A 22,027-nucleotide genomic window follows, 5' to 3' on the forward strand; every position below is an offset into this window, starting at 1 on the left:
TGCCTCCGTAGCATAGTGGTAGTGCGTTCGCTTCGTAAGCGAAAGGTCGCGAGTTCGATCCTCGCCGGGGGCTTTTAGTTGTCAGGGGTTGGCTTGCCTTTTTTGTTCTTGAAAGCTGCGGTATATATGAAATATATGATTATATGAAAGTAAACCTACTTAAAAAATTTATTAACAAAAAATAAATTAATTTATTATTTTGTTAAATGTTAAAATCATCTCACATATTTGTTTAATCTCATGTTTATCTCTGTGATTGTATGTCATGAATTTATGAAAGTAAACCTACTTAAAAAATTTATTAACAAAAAATAAATTAATTTATTATTTTGTTAAATGTTAAAATCATCTCACATATTTGTTTAATCTCATGTTTATCTCTGTGATTGTATGTCATGAATTCAGTGTTCGCTCATACTAAAATTTTATTATTTTTAAATTTATTAATGAGATAATATATTATTTTTAATATATGATATCCTCCTATAATAATTAAATTATATTTATATTCTACATCTATATCATTTTTGTAAATTTAAATTGTATTTATTTCCTATATCGATACTTATCTTTCTTTCGTGACTCACACTTACGCTTATAATTGTTAATTATATGTAAAAGTAAATACATACATATGTTTATGTTTATTTTAAATATAATATTAGAGATATAGGGCCATTGACTTGTTTAAAAGAAGTGAATTATCACTTAAAGTAAAAAAGTGGATTATAAGTGATAATTGAACTTGAGTTCTAAGTTATTAAAAGTATTTGAGTAACTTATTTATAAAAAGAAAGTATTTGAGTAACTTTTACTTATAAGTCAATTAAGTGTTTGGTAATTTAAATTTATAAATTAAAAAATGAAATAATTAAAAAAAAGACTATATTAATAACTAGGAAAGCAAAATAATTTGGATAAAGACTGTCATTAGTGTAAGATCTATTTCAATTACGTAAAGGCGAGAACAATAAGACATCTGTTAGTTTATCATTGTAAACTACTAGAATATTAATAATAGGATGGATTAGTCATTCACGAATTTTATATTACATACCCCACCAACGAATTTTATAAATAAACTAATTATTTTGCATTTGTCAATGTTGTAACCACTTTATCAATGTACCTAATCTTATTGTGATCTAAATCGAGAACATTTTTTTAACAAATTCATTAATTTTTTATTTGAATAAGATAATACATATAGTTCAAGTAAATAAACACTAATTGTCAATTAGCAAAATAATATTATATATCACTGACAAATATCAGAAGAATGGTACAATATCTAAACCTATTTCTATTTATAAATATCAAAAAGTAAAGATAAGAGAACTATGAACAAAGTGCTTTGTAAAAACTCATCTTCTGGGTACAAATCAAAGCATTTCCTAAAGAAAGACGGTGTTGCAGCATTGGCAAAAAAGTTGATGAAAAAAATCCTATCCACAACACTAGCAGCAGCAACAACACCATTTCTTAAACGACTTCCAGCTCCAAGAATGATTATGTCGTGGACTTGAGAACTTAGGTGAGGAAGAATGATCACAACAACAGCAACAACAACACCACTTTTTAAACCATTTCCAGCACCAACAATGTTGAGATGAAAAACATGAGCATTTAGGTTGTGAACAACAATAACAACAACAGCAACACCATTGCCAATGACTAGAAGATTTCTTCTTGTGTATCTTCATTTGGGGATTCTCGCTATATACATCTAGTTTTGGATCCTGCTTTCGTGGAATTGATCCTTTCATAGAAGTATATTTCGAAGTATCTACCAATCTGTGGTACATGAAATATTTATTGTAAGACTTGATTGTTTTAAAAAAAAATATCAATACAATAAAAACATGCTTGTGATGCTAAAAAAAATATTGCCTTAGCACACTAAGTTGCCCGCATCACGATCAACTTGGAGAGGACCAAAGTGTCACATTTGTAATAGTATCAAAATGGCTCCATGAATTTATGCAACATACTTGGATGTTTAATATGAATAAAAAGTAAGTAATGTCAAAAATATCATGCACACATATGAAACATGGAATAATTTAATGAGATACTTTTTAGTGTGCTTTAAGTCTAAAAAGAGAATGAAACTTACATTGGAAAGGCAAATGATTGAGAGCTAGTTGCACTTGCATCAGATGGGCGATTGGTCATAGAGGAATTTCCGTTCCCATCTAGTTCACACTTTCTTTTCTCAAAATGATCATTAATGTCTTCGTCCATTGAAGGCTTCTTGTCCACATCTATGATTTTTTTGTCTGCATCCATAGTTCTTATTTTACGCAGCTTTCCTATCGGAGATAAAGGAGGCAACCCAGATCTATTTGCCTCACCGGGCTTATTCAACTCTCCGGAATCGTATAATTCTCCTGATTTTCTATTATCTTCATCAAACATTTCTCCACTCATGAGAAATTGATCCCTGGAAAAACTGTTGCTCCCGAAATTAAGACTAAATAGTGAATCATTAGAAGTAACACTCCACTCCATTGCTGACGAGGGTCTATTACCAAAAACAGAAGCAGGTATTCTATTAGGATCATAATCTGCATGTCTTTCCATAACTTGCCTAGGAGGTAATTGAACTTCCGACATCGTTTGCGAAGTAAGTTTATCAGGAGGATGAGAAACTAGTGAGTTGTTATCAATTGGGGATGCATTGTCAAACTCCTGAGATTTAGAAGATATGTCACTTATTCTATCACTTATTTCCTTTTTGTTAGGTGATTGACAATCCCCTTCAGATTTAGGAGAGTCATCAGGGATTGTGCTGGTTTCATTAAACATCTTCGTGTCCATTTGAAAAAGATTTGAAGAAGATTCCGATGAGGATGGGGAAGTATGATGAGAAGATCTTGAATTCTTAGCTGAGTCTCGTGTATTTTTGGATGAGCATGGTGAATTTTCATCCATTGAAATATCTACGCCAACTTCAATTTCACTTTCATGGTCAGAATCTTCAATTGAAATCAAAGGAGAAAATACATCATCTTCATTAACAGAATTGGTTTCATTCTTGATTGGGCTTCCATGTTTGGATGCCATAACTGAAATAGATTAGAACATAATGACAAATGAATAAATTATATCTAATTTGCAATCTCTTGCACACACATATAAATAGAAGTCATAGACTAATATGATGCATTCATGCTGATGCGGTAAATTGTACATATAATTCCTTAAATTACTTAACTACGAAACACAAAAAGTTAAAATGTAGTGTTGTATTGATATTTTTTACAGAGAAAAATATTTAAACTTCAACTGAATAAAATTTTTAAAAATATATAAGCTCACACTGATGACCAAAGAAATTCAATCAACCCAAAATTTTCATCAGCTCAATGATTGATAGATACATGTTAGGTTGTACAACACCTTTAACCTCACATCAGTGTGTAGTTGTAGGTCACTAGCTAATAATTCTATCATCTATCTTCAAAATCAGACTTATAAGTATAAATTCTTTTAATATTTCTAAGATTCGTATATTTAACGAAAATAACTAGCTTCCAACATGAAGATGCTTATGCTAGTATAGCAATGAGAAATCTTGACTAGGTTGCATCATCCAGTTATTTTTTTATCATTCGTTTCATATATAAATGACACAATCACAAAACCAAAAATCATCAATAATGCAAAATATGAATTGCAACATAATGCAAAAATTCTCACCTGATATATAAATATTTTTCGAAGATCAAAGCACAGAAAATTCAGAGTGTCTTGGAGCGGCACCGGCAACCAATGGCCACCTTTTTACCGCCCCGCACCTACACATTGCATGCACAAAATTCATTACATGAAATACACACATGCATGTTAATTCTAGTTTCTGACCTATCATATCAATATAATAAAATAAAATATATAGAAACATCATGAACAAATAAACATCAATAAAGAGTTTATCCTAGATATACACCAATGGCTAGGTGCAATCCATGTACTTTGTTTTGATAGTATGATTCGTAATGCAGTTTCTTGATATTCTATTTGTATTTTTGATATTTCTTAAAACTTCTCACCTATTTGGACCAAAATATCAACAATCAAGATCAAAATATAAAGTGAATGAAGGGAAAAAGTTTTGATTTTGAAAGAGATTGAAAATCAAGTGATATGAATTTTGTGAAAGGCATACCGATATTTTAGGATGGATATGCAATTTTTAGCTTTCATAAATAGTTTCTATCTCTGTTTTGCACCACTTTTTTGTTTAACTGCTTGTTTGTCAATTTTGAAGAGAGTACATGTTTGTTATGTTTGATATAAAAAAAAATTAGTTTGCGGGGAGAGCCAAATCATATATCAATAGTATGAACAAGTGAATACTTTCACACCAAAGAGGGTGTATTCAATTGAGATTCTAATAGATTATATATGATCTATGAATTTTAAAAGATTGTATCTTTTTTTGATATTATGATGCTAAATAAAATTTGACAAAGTTGATGTAGAGTTTTTGGATTTAAGTACAATATTTCAAACTCCTGTGAATTTTCGTAGTTTTTCAAAAATATAAATTACACTGAACATTCCCATAAGATTATCAATTTATGAAATCCCAAAAAAAAAAAATCCATCAATATCTGAATACATGCAGATTTTAAATAATCTCAATTGAATATTATTGATTTTTTAAGCATTATTTGAAATCCTAATTGTATATCGCTAGGGATGGCAGTTTTACCCGACCCGATGGATACCCGACCCGTTCCGACCCGATTGGGTCTACCCGAACCCGATTTTTTTGGATCTGGATCTGGATCTTATTTTTAGACCCGAAAGAGTTTGGATCTGGATCTTAGGTATTCCAAACCGAGACCCGATCCGAAACCCGATTTAAACCCGATCCGAACCCGAAACCCGATAAAAACCCGATATAATATATATATATATATATATGTATATATATATATATGTTTAATGTAAAGTATATATATTGAAATATTATGAATTATTATGTATGAATATCAACATTTTACTTAATTTTATATGCCCAATACAGAATTTATATTCTTTTATCAATATTTTTCTCAATTATTGTGCATTAAAAAATCTAAATATTATAAAAATATAAAATATAAAATATAAATAATTCTTTTAAACATGTGAATTTTCACGACGAAGATGATCCAACGCGATAAAGAAGATCCAACTGGATAATATTTGAAAAGCTATAATATAATTATAATTATATATGTGTAGATCGCCAAATCAATATATATATATATAAAGGAGGATGCGGGCGTCTCTAGAATTGCTCGATTGAGTCTTCTGATTTTTCTTAAATTTCGGATAGAAAATATATAGTTATAATTCAAAAATCAGGTTCAAGAATTCTAAAAGTACTACACTTCTTTTCCTATTGAATAATAAAGATAATACAATTCTTTTTCTTTTTATTTAGTATTTCTTATTGAATTCTAATGGTGACACAATTTTTTTCTTATTTAGTACTCCTAAAAGAAATAAGATTATATTTAAAAAGTCAGTTAAAGTATTCCAAAAGTTAATACAATTCTTTTCTTTTTGGATTCTAAAGGCAGTACAATTTTTTTCTTATTTAAGAATCCTAAAAAGAGTAGGATTATATTTATTTAAACTAACAATCATAGATAAAATACAATTTATATTTAAGATTTGTAAGGTGATACGTACAATTTTTATTTTCAATTTAGTCTTATAATTTTTTCAAATTTTGTATAGAAAATAAAGGATTGTAAAGATAATAATCATTAAAAAATTAATAGCAAAAAATTAGAACCATAAAAGAATAATAATTTTTAACTAATAAATAGGAATCATAAAATAAAAATAATTAACAAAAAAAATAGGATATATAAAATAGGAATCATATATTGATTTTATAATAATGTAAATGATTATTGATTAGTATTGTGTTTGACGGGCACGGGAGGCGTCCCAAACTAATTTTTATCTAAATAATAATAAATATTTTATTAGTATTATATTTGACGGGAAAGTGGCTAATATAACTTTTTATCTATGTTATAATATTTTTTTGTTAAAATGGTATCACAGTTCAAAATAAATTTTTATCCAATTATAATCTTTAATTTTAATCATAATTAGAATTATAATAATGTAAATGATTCTTGATTATTATTGTGTTTGACGGGCACGGGCGACGGCCCAAACTAATTTTTATCTAAATAATAATAAATATTTTATTAGTATTATGTTTGACGGGAAAGTGGCTAATATAACTTTTTATCTATGTTATAATATTTTTTTTGTCAAAACGGTACCACAATTCAAAATATTTTTTATCCAATTATAATCATTAATTTTATCATAATTAGAATTATATTTATTAGTATTGTGTTTGACGGGCACGGGAGGCGGCCCAAACTAATTCTTATCTAAATAATAATAAATTTTCTATTAGTGTTATGTTTGAGGGAAAAGTGGCTAAAATAATTTTTTTATCTATATTATAATATATTTTTTTGTTAAAACGGGGCTACAGTTCAAAATACTTTTTATCCAATTATAATCTTCAATTTTATCATGATTAGAATAATTTTTATTAGTACTGTGTTTGACAAGAGAGCGGCTCAAACTAATTTTGATCTAAATTATAATATTTAATTTTATCATAAAAATAATAATTATGGATTAATATTGTCTTTGATTTGATTGGAAGGCGGTTTGAACTAATTTTATTATTAGTATTGTGTTTGAAAGGATGTCCACTTAAACAAATTTTTATACCAATTATAATATTTTTTATTTGAGATATGTTTAACGGCAAGATGACTCAAAATAATTTTTATGCTATTAAAATACTAATTCATATCAAAATTTAGCACGCCGCCGCGAAGCGCGGCTTTTTTCACTAGTATACTTATATAAAGGAGAAGCAAGGGGCGTGTAGGTGGCGCCTCTCACATCGCTCCGTTCTGATTTTTCTAATTTTTTGGAATTTTTGGATTAAAAATATCAAAAATTAGAACTACCTTTTTTAGTTTCGGATATATTAGAAGCAAGTTTCAGAATCTGATTTTGTTTCAGATTATTTATAGAATATAGTAGCTTGAAAGTTTTAGAACTACCTTTTTTAATTTCGGATATATTTGAAGCAAATTTCAGAATCTGATTTTGTTTCAAATTATTTATGGAATATAGTAGCTTGAAAGTTTTAATTCAAATTATTTATGGAATATAGTAGCTTGAAAGTTTTAATTTGGTTTTGTTTCTAGATAAAGGAGAAGCGATGGGCGTGTAGGTGGCGCCTCTCACATCGCTCCGTTTTATTTTTCTAATTTTCTAATTTTCTGGAATTTTTATCAAAAATTAGAACTACCTTTTTTAGTTTCGGATATATTAGAAGCAAGTTTCAGAATCTGATTTTGTTTCAGATTATTTATAGAATATAGTAGCTTGAAAGTTTTAGAACTGCCTTTTTTAATTTCGGATATATTTGAAGCAAATTTCAGAATCTGATTTTGTTTCAAATTGTTTATGGAATATAGTAGCTTGAAAGTTTTAATTCAAATTATTTATGGAATATAGTAGCTTGAAAGTTTTAATTTGGTTTTGTTTCTAGATAAAGGAGAAGCGATGGGCGTGTAGGTGGCGCCTCTCACATCGCTCCGTTTTATTTTTCTAATTTTCTAATTTTCTGGAATTTTTGGATGAAAAATATCAAAAATTGGAACTGCCTTTTTTAGTTTCGGATATATTAGAAACAAGTTTCAGAATCTGATTTTGTTTTAGATTATTTATGGAATATAGCAGCTTGAAAGTTTTAATCTGATTTTGTTTCAGATTATTTAATTATGGGAAAGAGTAGCACACAAGTCTCTCTGCACCTATAAATACCCCTATAGGTGGTAGGTTTTTGGATTATCTAAACACAACCTACTCTCTCTCAATATTACAACCCTACCTCTATCTGGTGATAGTTCTCTTGCTCGATTTCTAACTCGATGGTGTCGTTCTTCTGCAACAATAAGTGAAGGCTATTTATACGCTATTTAAAAAAAAATAAAGGTTGTTGCGAGCAAAGGTAGTTATAGACCGCTATGTGGGAGTCGACAAATCCAAACACGAGAGAAGAATATAGTTTTTGACAAGATATTGATGGATGATATCAATAAATTAACTATTAGTGATGTATGTTTATTGGTTATTTTTTTATAATATTTGTTTTGTTCATCGGACATGTTTGTTGTTGTTAATTTTTATATGATTTACTTTATACACGGGAAAATATTATTCATGCATTATCTGTTGTTACAAGCAAGGGTAGTTATAGACCGCTATCTCACGGATTTAAGTTAGATGTTTTTGTGCACAATTAATCCAAAAAAATTGGATGAAGGTGACAATTTAGGAACATGATTATTTTTCACAAAAAAAACACAAATAAAATTAAGATTCGTCGTGCTTTAAATTGTTAATTACGTGTAGAAATTTATTTTCATTTTTTCAACATGAATTATAGTCCAATTTTGCAATTTTATATATTAGTATTGGTATTACATCAAGATTTTTATAATATGAAATTTATTTTATCCTACAAATATTAATTTTTAATCATTAATATATTTTTTATAAACATCCATAAAATCATTGCATTCTACAAATATTAATATTAAATCATTAATATAATTTTTATAGACCGCCGCAACGCGCGGCTTCTCAACTAGTTAAAAATGAATATACGACAAATTTTCTCTATGATATAAGTATTCCGCATGACATCTGTGATAAGATTTACAGGTTTTCACACTTTTTTTTCTTTTGAAATAACACACGTTTTCCGCTTGTTGCAAGGATAAAAACGTATAACATGAAATTGAAGATGCAATACATATATGATTTTAATGCAACATTAAATTTTTTTTAATATCATCGATTAATGTATCGAAAATTTAATTATTTAGAGTCATAAAAAAGTACATATAAGTATTCCTATGATTATAATTTGGAGGCAAAAAAATTCTTTAAATTATCAAATAATTCACGACTAATATCTGTTCGAAATATTTGTTGATGTATATTTTTTGAGATTTAAGTATAATATTTCAAAATTTTATGGATTCTGATAAGATTTTAAAGTATAAAATCCACCGAACAATTTCATAAAATCCGTCATTTTATGAAGTCTAAAAAGATTCATTAAAATTTGGATACAATCAGATTTAAATGAATTTTAAATAATCTCGGTCGATTAACATCGGCTTTTTAAGCATAATATAAAATTCTAATTAAACACCACCAGATTTTATAATATAATTTAAAATCTTAACTGAATATCTCAAAATTCTAATATATTTTTTAAAATCTTAGTTAAATAGATCTAAATTTCACAAATAGAAAAAAATCTTTTAAAATCCTTATTAAATACAATAAAAAAAACACAACATCTCCGCATATTCTCAAATTTCATATCAATATTTTGATTAAAATGAGTGATATTTGATAAATATCAAATAAAAATAATGTATCCAATTTCGTTCAATGTTATTTTCTATAAAACTTGGGAATAAACCAAACAACACAAAATAATAGCAAGCACCAACTCATCATCCTAACCCAATTATCTGCGGCAATCAAATCGTGGGTAACTGTTACTTCTGTTGTTGTTGTGTACTTGTGTTTCTGTCCATAATCTCCAACCTTTTCACCCTAACATAATCTCTTCACTGTACTTACTGTGTCTTGTCTGTAAATTACAGCCAATCTCATATCATTTTTTGTAGCTCAACACAATCCCATGTTTGATACTTTGTTAAGGTACTATTAAGTTTTGTTTGATTATATATGTGTGTTTATGTTGAACCCGTGTTCTTGATTTCTTGATTTTGTGCTATGTTGTGTAGTTTAGTATCAAAAAATGAATTGTTGGTTTTGTGTTTGATGAAAAGATGGTTGCTTTTGGTGATTTAATAGGGAAAGATTCAATCTTGGGATTGTTAATTTTAGGGGTTGGATGAAATCTGAATCTCTTTGTGGATTTTGCTTGGGTTTTTTAGACAACTGTAGTAGTGAGCTGATTGAGTACTAATAGTTTGCGGATACAGCTTTTGTGAGGATATGGATATTCGTTGTTGTGTGGTTCTATGTTTCTTTGATGTAATTTTGTTTGATTATATCCGTCATCCGTGGGTTGACAGTTTCGGGTTTTGGGTGTGTTAGTGTTCATATACGTGTCAGTTTGGCGCATAATTAGAATCTAATTATTCTTTTTAAAAGTATGCTTAAGGTTATAAGAATGCATTTTCAACAGACAATTCACTTCGGGTCATATTCTCGGGTTAGTGAGCGGCGGAGTTGTGTCTGTGTCATTTTCACATTTGGTCGTTGTGAATTGTGTTGGGTTCTTGTGTTTAGACATCAGCATCCTATTATAATGTGGATATCAGATGACTTATCTTTGTTGCCGAGATAGAACTAGGACATGAATATGTTTGCCTACAGACAATTTATGGAATCACACTGTTTGTTGTTTAGAATTTAGGTGATTATATTGCAGGCAAGGCAACGGTCATTTGGTGGTTGGGTTGGGGGGGGGGGGGGGGGGGGTTGATGTTCAGAAGTTATGATTGTCATTGTGAAGTTTAAACCTGTACGTTATTTTCTGAAAATGTTGCACTGTATGTTTTCCCATCTTTTTTATGTTTTCAGGTTTGAAATGTAGGAAGATGATGAATATTTGATGTCCCAGCTGGTGTATGGAAGGTGTGCAAGGTTCTCACCAGGCAGTTTCTATATAATTTCATTTGTACTGATGCAGATATATAGTCACTGTATAAATCTGGGGCTAAACTTAAAAATTTGTAAAAGCCAATGGCCAGACCACAATTTCCTCTTCAGTCCAAGGTTAATCAACCTGCCTCTTCAAGATTTACTTTTGAAGGGTTAGAGAGGACAAACAATCCTGGGCCTGGTTTTCCTGGCCTGAAAAAGAGAGGTCAGCATCATGGGAATCGTTCTTGGATAAGAATTGATCATAGTGGGGAATCTACAGTTTTGGAACTAGATAAGGCTACTATAATGAGGCGTTGCTCTCTGCCCGGAAGAGATCTTCGTCTTCTGGATCCTCTATTTATATATCCTTCCACAATATTGGGACGAGAGAAGGCTATTGTCATTAGTCTTGAATCAATTAGATGTGTAATTACTGCTGATGAGGTGTTCCTAATGAATTCTTTGGAGGCATGTGTAGTTCAGTATAAGTCGGAACTCTGCAAACGTCTTCAGACAAGTAGAGAACAATCTGGTAATTTTTTTATAAAAAAAATAATTTTAAAATGAATCGAGTAAAAAATACTTTTCATTTATGTTATAGCATGCACAGTGCTCTAGTTGTTCGTTGAGCAACTACTAAAGAGCACTCTATACTTATTAATTCATGAGTTCCTAATTCTGTGTGCTAATTTTATTTAGATGATCTGCCTTTTGAATTCAAGGCACTAGAGCTGGCACTGGAAATAACATGCATGTCCCTTGATGCTCAGGTACAATATTTATTCTTAGTGTCTGGTGGGAGATTGGAAGGCAATGCAAGTGTTAGTTATTGTATTATGCTTTAGTATAAAAACATATCATGTGTACTAGCTGTGATTGTGAATTTAAACCAGAGAATACTCCCAAAATCTGTGCCAGCTTAGAGCATGTCCAGTGGTGGTGCTAATATTATATATGTCACTATTACTTTAGTTATTAATTTCCCTTCATTTTTCCACTTGCATGCTTATGCGGCAATTATGGCAATATCTGTACTTGGTTATATATATAGCACTAAGTATAGCATTTAACCTCTGGTCATAAAGATATATTTTAGCACAGCGACAACAGACCTAAAAAAACTAGCGTGCTTCGAATTGAGCCCACAGAATCTTTTCTAGTTAGAGCCTTTAACTTGGAGGTTGTTTTCAAAATATTGGCATGAGATGTGCTGATCTTGGTGTGTGTTCTAATCATTTGGATGTTGAGAGTACCACTAGTTTGTATCTAGAAATGTCTCATGAGAACCCCTGCATTGGCCTTTGTATATGTTTGAAATGACAAGAACTGTGAATTTATCTTCTTTTTTTAACCGCAAAGTCTAATTTAGCCCTTAATTTAATTTAATCAGGTAAAAGAATTGGATATGGAGATATATCCAGTGCTTGATGAACTGGCATCATCCATTAGTACTCTTAATCTAGAACGTGTTCGTAGGTTCAAAGGCCATCTGCTTGCCTTGACACAGAGAGTGCAAAAGGTAATATAATTACAGTTACACCTAACTTCTTCAACTTGTCAATAGTTAGTATTTGGCTTTTCCACAACCAGATTTTGTATGAACTTTCAGGTCTGTGATGAAATAGAGCATTTGATGGATGATGACGGTGATATGGCTGAAATGTACTTGACGGAGAAGAAGGAAAGAAGGGACTCTTATAATGAGGATATATATGATCCATCCAATATACTTGGAGGCACTGAGATAATGTCAAAATCTGCACCTGTTTCACCTGTGGCATCAGTCAGTGGAACCCAGAAGTTGCAAAGAGCTTTGAGTAGTATGAGTTCAAGCAAGCATGGAAGTTTGACCGACTCATCCAGTGGTGGTGAAAACATTGATCAGCTTGAGATGTTGCTTGAAGCATATTTCGTGTTCAGCGACAATACTCTCAACAAGTTGTTATCGGTAAGAATTAAAATTTGAGTAAAGATATACCAGTCTATTATTGTTCCAGTCTTCCATGTACATAGTAATTGATAGTTGATACACACTATCGATCATGTTAGTACGAGGCTGTTTCTTCACTACAGGCTAGGATAATTGTTTCAGCTAACCAACTGGGCACCCGGGACACCTGCTTTTATAATCTCTGACAAGTAAATTGCAGGGCTGAAGTAATTTAAGGCTTAAATACACTATTTTACTGTCTTTTAATATTTAAGTTCTATGGAGTCCACACTTTTAATGGAGTCTTTGGAGTCCATATATATTCTGCAAGTAAAATATAGCTTAAAATATTACAAAACATATTATTTTTCGAATGATGTTCTACAAACATGACTATTTTATTGAAAAAATTGTGGATCCCATACATTTTACAAGTAGAACACTGCAAAATATATTATTCTATAAACATGCTTAGTTTGCAGAACATACATATTGTACTTGTAAATGTACCAGATCTGTAAAGTCTTTAGAAATAATGATATTTATGAAACATATATGCAAGATAACACGTTTTACGAGATATTTTATTTGCAGAACATAAATGGACTCTGAGGACTCCAATAAAATGGTGGACTCCATTGAACTTTACTCTTTTATTGGATATTTATATGCATATATGCTAGTCATTAACGAAAGAGGTATTTGAAGGTGTTTACATACCTACATGTGACATATTTATAGGTTCCATATTATTATTATATAATGTTGCATAATGTCATTGTTTAACGAATCCCTATTTAACGATGCAGCTTAAAGAATATATTGATGATACCGAAGATCTGATCAATATCAAACTTGTAAGAAACAAACAGCTCTGTCTATGTTTTCTTACTTTTAAATTGGGTTGGATAGACTATTTTATATTGATCGCATTTGCTCCTTGTAATCAGGGAAATATCCAGAACCAGCTCATAAAATTCGAGTTGCTTCTGACAGCAGCCACCTTTGTGACTACCATCTTTGCTGTCATCACTGGGATCTTCGGCATGAACTTTGAAACATCAGTTTTCGACATAGCATCAAGATTCAACTGGGTTTTAATCATAACCGGAGTATCATGTGTGGCGATTTACATCTGTTTCTTGCTTTATTTTAGGCACAAGAAAATCTTTCCTTTGTAGATCTGGTGATCAATTGTTACCATCGACATTTGCAGTCACTATATGGAAAACGTGTTCTGTCTCGTCTTCATCCGTAGCCTTTGTATATTACTGTTTTGGTTTGTCTAAGCCTGAAAGTTGAATATATCATTGAAAAAAGACAGGCTGCAATCTCTTGAAGTACTAAAATGACCGGAAAAAGATAGGATGTGATAACAAATTATATTAACATATTTGTCTTAGTCCTTGGCAAATTGAAGCCATTCATTACAAGTTGCAAGTCACAAATCACAATACATCAACCTTGTCTTGGTTGCCATTATTGAACTCAAGCCACTTCTTTGACTTGCAATATTTGATCAAAAAATACCAACCAATTGCACCTACAGTCATCACCCCACTGATCAAATAAACAATTTTGGTAGCAATCACCATGATCACCACCAAGAATCCAGACGGCACCAGACACATGATCACCAGAGCCGGCAGCCTCATCGGAACCCGATACGGTCGCTCCAATGCCGGAAACCTCCACCTTAGCCAGATAAAAGCCGAAAATTCCAGCAACATCCCTAAACTATACAGAAAGTTAGCTGCACCGATTATATCAGTAAAATCCATATGAGAAACACCTAATGTTATGACAGTAGATAACAGAATTCCCACCCAGGGAGTATCGAAATACTTTGATCTTAATCCGAAGAACTTTGGCAAAAATCCTAACTCCGCCATCCCTAGTAGCTGATAAGCACAACTACTCAACTGTGCTTCGAATAATCCAATACCAGACAAGACAGCTCCGATTTCAATCCAGTATTTTAGCCATTGCCCAGAAATTGTTCTAGCTGCATTGGCCATGTAGCCACTCTCCCACTCTGTTTGATCAGCATTTACAGCTCCAGTAACAGCCATCAGCGGAATTATGTAACCTAAACATGTCAGTATCACCGCGGAAAGTAAAGCAACTGGGAAGGTTTTCTGCGGCTTATCAACCTCACCAGCCATAGTACTAACATTATCCCAGAAATTCAAATTCCAGAACAGAGTATTGAAAAATAAATTCCAATCTTTTTTCACTCCTTTCTGTCCCGTGCTAAGCCATTTCTTGGGATGAATACTCGGGATCGCTATAACAGACATGATAATAAAAGGTAGCAAGGAGATCACGCCTAGTGCCACAGCTACATATCCAACAATAGCAAGGCCAGTGAAATTCAAGAAACTGAGTAGTAAAGTAGAGACTGATATCGCGATGTTTCTTGGCTTGCCATGAGAGAAAATGGGAAAGAGTTTCTCTAAATAATCAATGCAGAGAACTGGAAAAGCAGCTATATTGATAACTCCGCTAAGGAACTTGAGTGATCCCATCATGGATCCAAAGAAAGGTCCAAAAGCATGATGAGCCCAGATCACGAAACCGCCATTACCAGGAAATGCTGTGGAGAGTTCAGCAGTGATGAGGGCTTCAGGGATGGACCAAATGAATGGGAAAATGAGGAAACCAAGGATTGCTAATAGCGGTCCTGCGGCTTGGACTGCAGGCTCTTCACCATATGGACCGCCTGCAACTTCAAAATAAATGAGGAAAATTAGTGGAATGAGTGTTAGTTTCTTGGTTTTTTCAGCTGATTTAACTCTGTTTTGTGGGGGTTCTGCTTCTATTGCAACTGTTGTAGCATCAGCTGCGGCCATAGATTCAGAGAATATCTGACAAATACAGAGGAAAAAAATTTCGGTTTACTCACTAATATTTGTAGAAAATTAATACTAACAGTCAGGGGCGGAACTAGGGGGACCTGAGTGAGGCCCGGTTTGATGTATAACTTCGGAAATTTTGAAAATAATCTGAATGGGCCACCTGTACTCAAATCCTGGTTCCGCGGCCAATAAAGTTATACCAGTAACATCATTGATGGGGATTATATTTATGTGACATAATGCAGAATAAGACACCTTGGAGAATATAATTCTATACAATCTAGTTAAAGAGTTCTTTACGTTTACTACATCATATATACAAGAGATCTTGTTATTCTGTTAACTGTTAACGAGGTTTAGGTTTAAATTTCAATTCCAAATGCATGAGTTTGAGTTTCCGCCGTCTGAGGTTTTCACACATCCCATGTGTGCAGTCTGACTTCTGGATACCGTAAAATAATGGGAGAGATATCTGTCTCCTAGCTAGATTCCGTCGTTATGAACCTGTTGAATAATATACGATCCTGTTAAGGCTTAAACACGAGTCAATTACTTAACATGATACTAGAGTTCAGTTGTTCAATCATACGATTGATAACATTTATCTAACACGTCCAAAAAATACGGAAAATTAGTACCAATCCCTAGAGAAACTTACACGAAAGACGAAAATACGTTAAGATTTGATTTAACCCTCAACCAGTCAACAAAGAAACGACAGCCGCACACAAAGTAAAATCACAAAAACTTTGAGAGTATGAACAAATGATCAGATTCCCTTGCAAAGATATTTTTCAAGAATACACACATATGATATTTATGTGATGATAGAGACAAGTTCCAAATTCACAAATTGATTTTCTTAAAATTAAAAAGAGCTTTCAGCCTCTAGGTATCATCATAGTAAGAAATTTTGGTTCTCGGTAATATTTGAAGAAAAATAATACCAATAGACTAGGACGGAATTAGGGGACCAGAGTGAGTCAGTCCTACCAACTGTCCTTAAACACAGAAATTTTAAAGTGAAAATTGTAAAAATTTTGAAAATAATTTGAATCGGTCCGCTTAATATTTTCTTGGCATCATGTACCAAAATTCTGGTTCCGTCTCTGCCAATAGAGTTATAGCGGTAAAAAGACCGATGGGTATATATTAACTGACATAATAAAGAAAGAAAGAATAAGACACCTGGGCAGAGGCTAATTCTATACAATCTAGTTGAAGAGTTCTTCAGTGATTCTGTTGTTCTGTTAACTGTTAACGAGGTTGTTGAGATCTCAACTCTATAAGCATGAGTCTGAGTTTCCGCCTTCTGAGGTTTTCACACATTCCATGTGTTCAGTCTGAATTTCTGGATAGCATACACTGATAAAGATACTTTATTTACACTCAATAGATGGACCTCGAGATTCCATCATTTTGGACATTACTTCCAGAAATACGACATGAAAATTTAGTATTCATTCTTAATCATTTTGGACATTACTTCCAGAAATACGACATGAAAATTTAGTATTCATTCTTAGGAAATTTAGTATTCATTCTTAGGAAATACGTCGACATTTGGAATTTGAAGCTCACCTAGTCAACAAAGGAAAGATAGCCGCACACAAAGTAAAAGCACATAAACTTTATAAAGGTTGAATAATAATACACACCTGTAATCAGAACTAATCGGTTGACCTGCTGATTCAGGATTTATCAGAGATTTTTTTGATAAATCAGGGATTTTTAGTCGAGTCGGAGTGTTGTCACTAAATCACTAAAATATTTTTTAAGATTGAATCGTGAAATTTTTAATAAATCGGGCATCTTTGGAACACTGGGCCTGATGGACAACTTCCATATTAACAAATTTATTTAGTTAAAATTATAAAGAACTTTGAGCCCTTGGATATCATCAGGCTGCAATGTGATCCTGACAGTATTAGGCCAAAAATAAGCATACATAATAGGGTCCTTGCTGTGTCCAAGTCCAAGAAGGTTTCCGATTTCATGCAAAGCTACACTCTCCAAGTCCATTCCACCAGGAACTGCACCATTCACCCACCTCTCACCAGCATCGAAATGAAGCCTTCATCCCTGGAGAGAATGAAAAGGCGAAAACTTTACCTGGCCCGTCGATTTGCACGAAGCTGATCTTGAAATTCGCTTTATTGTACACGTAGTTTACTGAAAATGTGAATGGAGATCGGTCCAAATGCCTAAACTCTAAAGCGTTTGCTACTGGGCTAGAAGCATCTTCTCTTGTTCCCGGAGCTAAAGCATATGTCAAAGCATACCTAAACTCTAAAGCGTTTGCTACTGGCCTCCTGGTTTACCTGCACTTGTTCAATGTTTAGAGTGCAAAAAAAAATAAAAAATACCACGGATTAAAATCTGGAGCTAAAGCGTATGCCAAAGCATATGTCCCCATGTTTGTTCCATTTGTTCAAGAATAAAATCAATAAAAATTTATCTCATAAGTTTTTATAATACCCGGAAAGAAGGAATAGTCTGGCCTCGCGCCTGGAACACCTCGCACACCACATGGAGGTCGTGACAACAATGACAATGTACCATCATCCAGAACTCCAGTGACATTCAGATTATAATACGACTGATAATTTCTTAAAGCCGATTCTAGTAATCATCGTAACTGTTATTGGTAACATTTTTAACACTAGGATCAAAATTTATATAACCGATATGTTGGCCTTATTGTTGAGCCGGCCCTGATTAAATGTAACCTCTCCCTCTGATTTTTGCATGAACTTTCAGGTCTGTGATGAAACAGAACATCTGATAGATGATGACGCTGATACGGCTGAAATGTGCTTGACAGAGAACAAGGAAATAAGAGATTCTGGTGACAGGGATATATCTGATCTATCCAATATACTTGGAGGCACCGAGATATTGTCAAAATCCGCAACTGTGGCATCAGTCACTGGAACCTAGAAGCTCCAAAGAGCAAGCATGGAAGTTTGAAGGACTCATCCAGTGGTGGTGAAAACATATAATTATCATAAATTTTTGCATCATGTCATTTTTTTAGCAAATCCCTTTCTCATAATGCAGCTTAAAGAATGTATTGATGATACTGATATCTGATCAATATCAAACTTGTAATAAACAAACAGCTCTGTCCACTTTTTCTTAGTTTCAGATTCGGTTTGGATAGACTATTTTATACTCCGTATTGATCTTATTTTGCTCTTTGTTATTGACGGGAAAAAGATAGGATGTGATAATATTTTTACATTTTTGTCCAGGTCCTTAAGAAAATTAAATACACGCGACAGCGACACGAAAATTACAAATTTGAAATGGGTACAGATTTGAGATTAAGTACACAAATTCCAAATTTGACATTCAAATACACGAAATACGAGAGTACACACAAATCACAATACATCAACCATGACTTGGTTGCCCCTATTAAATTCAAGCCACTTCTTCGACTTGCAATATTTCATCAGAAAATACCAACCAATTGCACCTACAGTCATCAACCCACTGATCAAATGAACAATTCTGGTAGCAATCAACATTATCACCACCAAGAATACAGAGGACACCAAACACATGATCACCAGAGCCGGCAGCCTCATTGGAACCCGATACGGTCTCTCCAATGCCGGAAACTTCCACCTTAGCCAAATAAAAGCCGAAAATTCCAATAGCATTCCCAAACAATACAAAAAGTTGGCTGCACCGATTATAATAGTAAAATCCAAATGAGAAGCACCAAATGATATGACAGTAGATAAAAGTATTCCCACCCATGGAGTACCAACATTCTTCAATTTTAAACCGAAAAATTTAGGCAAAATTCCTAACTCCGCCATGCCTAGAAGCTGATAAGAACAACTACTTAACTGTGCTTCGAATGCTCCAATACCGGCCAAAATAGCTCCGATTTCAATCCAGTATTTTAACCATTGCCCGGAAATTGTTCTAGCTGCATTGGCCATGTAGCCAATTTCCCATTCCGTTTGATCAGCATTTACAGCTCCGGTAACAGCCATTAAGGGAATAATGTAACCCAAACATGTCAGTATCACCGCGGAAAGTAAGGCAACTGGAAATTGTTTTTGAGGATTATCAACTTCACCAGCCATAGTACTGACATTATCCCAGTAATTCAAATTCCAAAATAGAGTATTGAAAAATAAATTCCAATCTTTTTTCGCTCCTTGTTGTCCCGTGCTGAGCCATTTCTTGGGATTAATACTCGGGATCGCTATAGCAGACATGATAAAAAAAGGTAACAAGGAGATCACACCTAGTGCAACAGCTACATATCCCACAATAGCAAGGCCACTTAAATTCAAGAAACAAAATATTAAAGTCGAGACTGAAATCGCGATGTTTCTAGGCTGACCATCAGAGAAAATGGGAAAGAGTTTTTTTAAATAATCAATGCACTGAACTGGAAAGGAAGCTATATTAATAACTGTGCTAAGGAACTTCAGTGAACCCATCATGGATCCAAAGAAAGGTCCAAAAGCATAATGAGCCCAGATCACGAAACCGCCATTACCAGCAAATGCTGTGGAGAGTTCAGCAGTGATTAGAGCTTCAGGGATGGACCAAATGAAAGGGAAAATGAGGAAACCAAGGATTGCCAGTAACGGTCCTGCGCCTTGGACTGCAGGTTCTTCGCCATATGGACCGCCTGCAACTTCGAAATAAATGAGGAAAACAAGTGGAATAAGGGTTAGTTTCTTGGTTTTTTCAGTTGATTTAACTCTGTTTTGTAGTGGTTCTGTTTCTACTTCAAATGCTGTAGCATCATCTATGGCCATAGATTTAAAGAATATTTGACAACTACAGAGTAAGAGATTTTGGTTTACTCAATAGTATATGAAGAAAAATGATACCAGTAGACAGGGGCGGAACCAGGGTACCAGAGAGAGGCTACCTAGTTCCGCCCCGGTCCTTGCTTAATATTAATATAAAATTTAAATTATACTAGTAACAGGACTGATGGGGATATATTAACAATGAATAAGACACCTGGTGATTTTTCTTTTTTCTCTGTTTTTCGTCAAGAGATACGAAAACCTAGCTCAATTGTATTGGAATACAATTGCACGGAAGCAGAGTTCGTTTTATTAAAGTATGTTTATCATCTAACTATTGGACATGCATAGGTGATCATAAAGCTTTGTCCGAAAAAAACATCTAATCAAATGTACAATCAGCAGAAGATTACCAACAACAAATGCGACAAAGACATACAGTATTTTATTACAGTATACAATAATATCTAATCAAAAAAGTCCCTTTGGTTAGTCATATGAAATAACAACAACAATAAACACTGGGGACAAACATGACGAAGGGAACAAGGGCATCTAACCAAAGGGAATCGTGTTTTATAACTAAAACCTAACTGGTATCAACTTCAGTAGCACATGTTACTATTGCCACTTCGAACAGTACATTTTTATTATTTTTTTTAAACCGGTGTCCGGGTCAGTTTGCGCGCACCTCGACTAATTTGATTGGGCATACTAGCACACTCATACCCCGAGTATGGTAACCCACTTACTCCCGGAGTGCTCAGGGAATCGAACTCGTGACCTCAAGATAGCAAGCCTTAAGCGCCACATGGACTTGACAAATCGGACCTGGGCCAGGCTAAAGCCGGCACGAACTGCAATAAACACCGAGCCGGATACGGGTTGGAAATGCCGTAACCGTGAACCGGCACGGCACGGTCCAGGTGGTTTGAAGAATAAAAACAATATCAGATACAGATATTATAGATGCCAACTCGATAGAACTAAATCCTTTGCTTGAGTTATTAGAGAACCATATGTTCTACTTGCAAAATATATATATGATCTCCAAGGTCTACAAAAAATAGTGTTCTCCGATAACTTTTCCCATAAATATATATATTTTGAAGTCCTACTAAAAAGAAGTAAAGTGCCCCTGGAAGTTAAGTAATTATATCATAATTTAGTTTGTTTTCAATTAGAATAGTGCTACATGCACAAAATTGGGTACAAAATTTTGCACAAAATGATATGACAACTGAGGTGAGAAGTTTTAATTGGTTCTATTAATGCATCTACAGGGGGCCCATTTCAATCAAAAGTTGACAAATACTCATTATGTGAATATTTTTGTACCCAATTCTGTGCCTCTAGCATTTTCCTTTCAATTTATATATACTTACAAGGGTTACAAGACCATAAGTTGGATATTAAATAGTCGGAAAATAGTAACAATGTATAAAATTCATTTTATGTATAATCAAAAAATAATTGAACTTCTGACAACAGACTCTGTATATCATAATAGAAATCACTCAAGTGGTCCTGGAAAAATCTTTAAGTAATGCTCTACCTTCACTTATAGTTTTTAGATGAGTTTTAGAATTTCAGAATTAGTGTGAATGAATTCTGAGTTGCTTTTGACAGTACTAGCTAGGACCTGGGTTGCTAGCACCTGGTTATTCCAGTTTCACAATGAGATTTTGCATGAAGTCTCA

At 33.0% G+C, this 22,027-nt stretch overlaps 4 protein-coding genes and 1 non-coding gene across 10 annotated transcripts; 2 read left to right on the forward strand and 3 right to left on the reverse strand.

The window, feature by feature from the left end:
* The first annotated feature begins 1 nt into the window (after window position 1).
* Window positions 2-73, forward strand: TRNAT-CGU (transfer RNA threonine (anticodon CGU)). The gene has a single exon. It is a non-coding gene; the product is annotated as a tRNA-Thr (tRNA).
* Window positions 74-1,232: 1,159 nt separating this feature from the next.
* Window positions 1,233-4,103, reverse strand: LOC108198557 (uncharacterized). The gene is made up of 4 exons (XM_064082733.1): window positions 4,056-4,103; window positions 3,703-3,800; window positions 2,117-3,068; window positions 1,233-1,794 (listed from the first exon to the last, which is right to left on the reverse strand). The coding sequence occupies exons 3-4, from the start codon at window positions 3,064-3,066 to the stop codon at window positions 1,458-1,460; spliced, it is 1,287 nt and encodes a 428-aa protein (XP_063938803.1). The 5' UTR covers window positions 3,067-3,068; window positions 3,703-3,800; window positions 4,056-4,103; the 3' UTR covers window positions 1,233-1,457.
* Window positions 4,104-9,539: 5,436 nt separating this feature from the next.
* LOC108199751 (magnesium transporter MRS2-5) lies at window positions 9,540-13,933 on the forward strand. Of its 6 annotated transcripts, none has more exons than XM_017367708.2 (8): window positions 9,540-9,621; window positions 9,741-9,798; window positions 10,690-11,284; window positions 11,452-11,522; window positions 12,143-12,271; window positions 12,362-12,700; window positions 13,492-13,539; window positions 13,633-13,933. In XM_017367708.2, exons 3-8 carry the CDS (start codon window positions 10,852-10,854, stop codon window positions 13,861-13,863), a joined length of 1,251 nt encoding a protein of 416 aa, XP_017223197.1. In that variant the 5' UTR covers window positions 9,540-9,621; window positions 9,741-9,798; window positions 10,690-10,851; the 3' UTR covers window positions 13,864-13,933. The 6 variants fall into 6 exon arrangements, with proteins under 6 accessions (XP_017223197.1, XP_017223198.1, XP_017223195.1 ...); XM_017367709.2 differs by having other exon boundaries at window positions 9,548-9,625; XM_017367711.2 differs by having other exon boundaries at window positions 9,605-9,621; window positions 10,703-11,284.
* Window positions 13,934-14,031: 98 nt separating this feature from the next.
* LOC108199750 (probable polyamine transporter At3g13620) lies at window positions 14,032-15,842 on the reverse strand. Its single transcript, XM_017367703.2, has 2 exons — window positions 15,639-15,842; window positions 14,032-15,549 (listed from the first exon to the last, which is right to left on the reverse strand). Exon 2 carries the CDS (start codon window positions 15,532-15,534, stop codon window positions 14,131-14,133), a length of 1,404 nt encoding a protein of 467 aa, XP_017223192.1. The 5' UTR covers window positions 15,535-15,549; window positions 15,639-15,842; the 3' UTR covers window positions 14,032-14,130.
* Window positions 15,843-18,835: 2,993 nt separating this feature from the next.
* LOC108198559 (probable polyamine transporter At3g13620) lies at window positions 18,836-20,453 on the reverse strand. Its single transcript, XM_064083319.1, has one exon. The coding sequence runs from the start codon at window positions 20,328-20,330 to the stop codon at window positions 18,927-18,929; it is 1,404 nt and encodes a 467-aa protein (XP_063939389.1). The 5' UTR covers window positions 20,331-20,453; the 3' UTR covers window positions 18,836-18,926.
* Between the last annotated feature and the right edge of the window lie 1,574 nt (window positions 20,454-22,027).

This window comes from Daucus carota, chromosome 8, assembly GCF_001625215.2.
Source record: "Daucus carota subsp. sativus chromosome 8, DH1 v3.0, whole genome shotgun sequence".
Taxonomy (NCBI): domain Eukaryota; kingdom Viridiplantae; phylum Streptophyta; class Magnoliopsida; order Apiales; family Apiaceae; genus Daucus; species Daucus carota.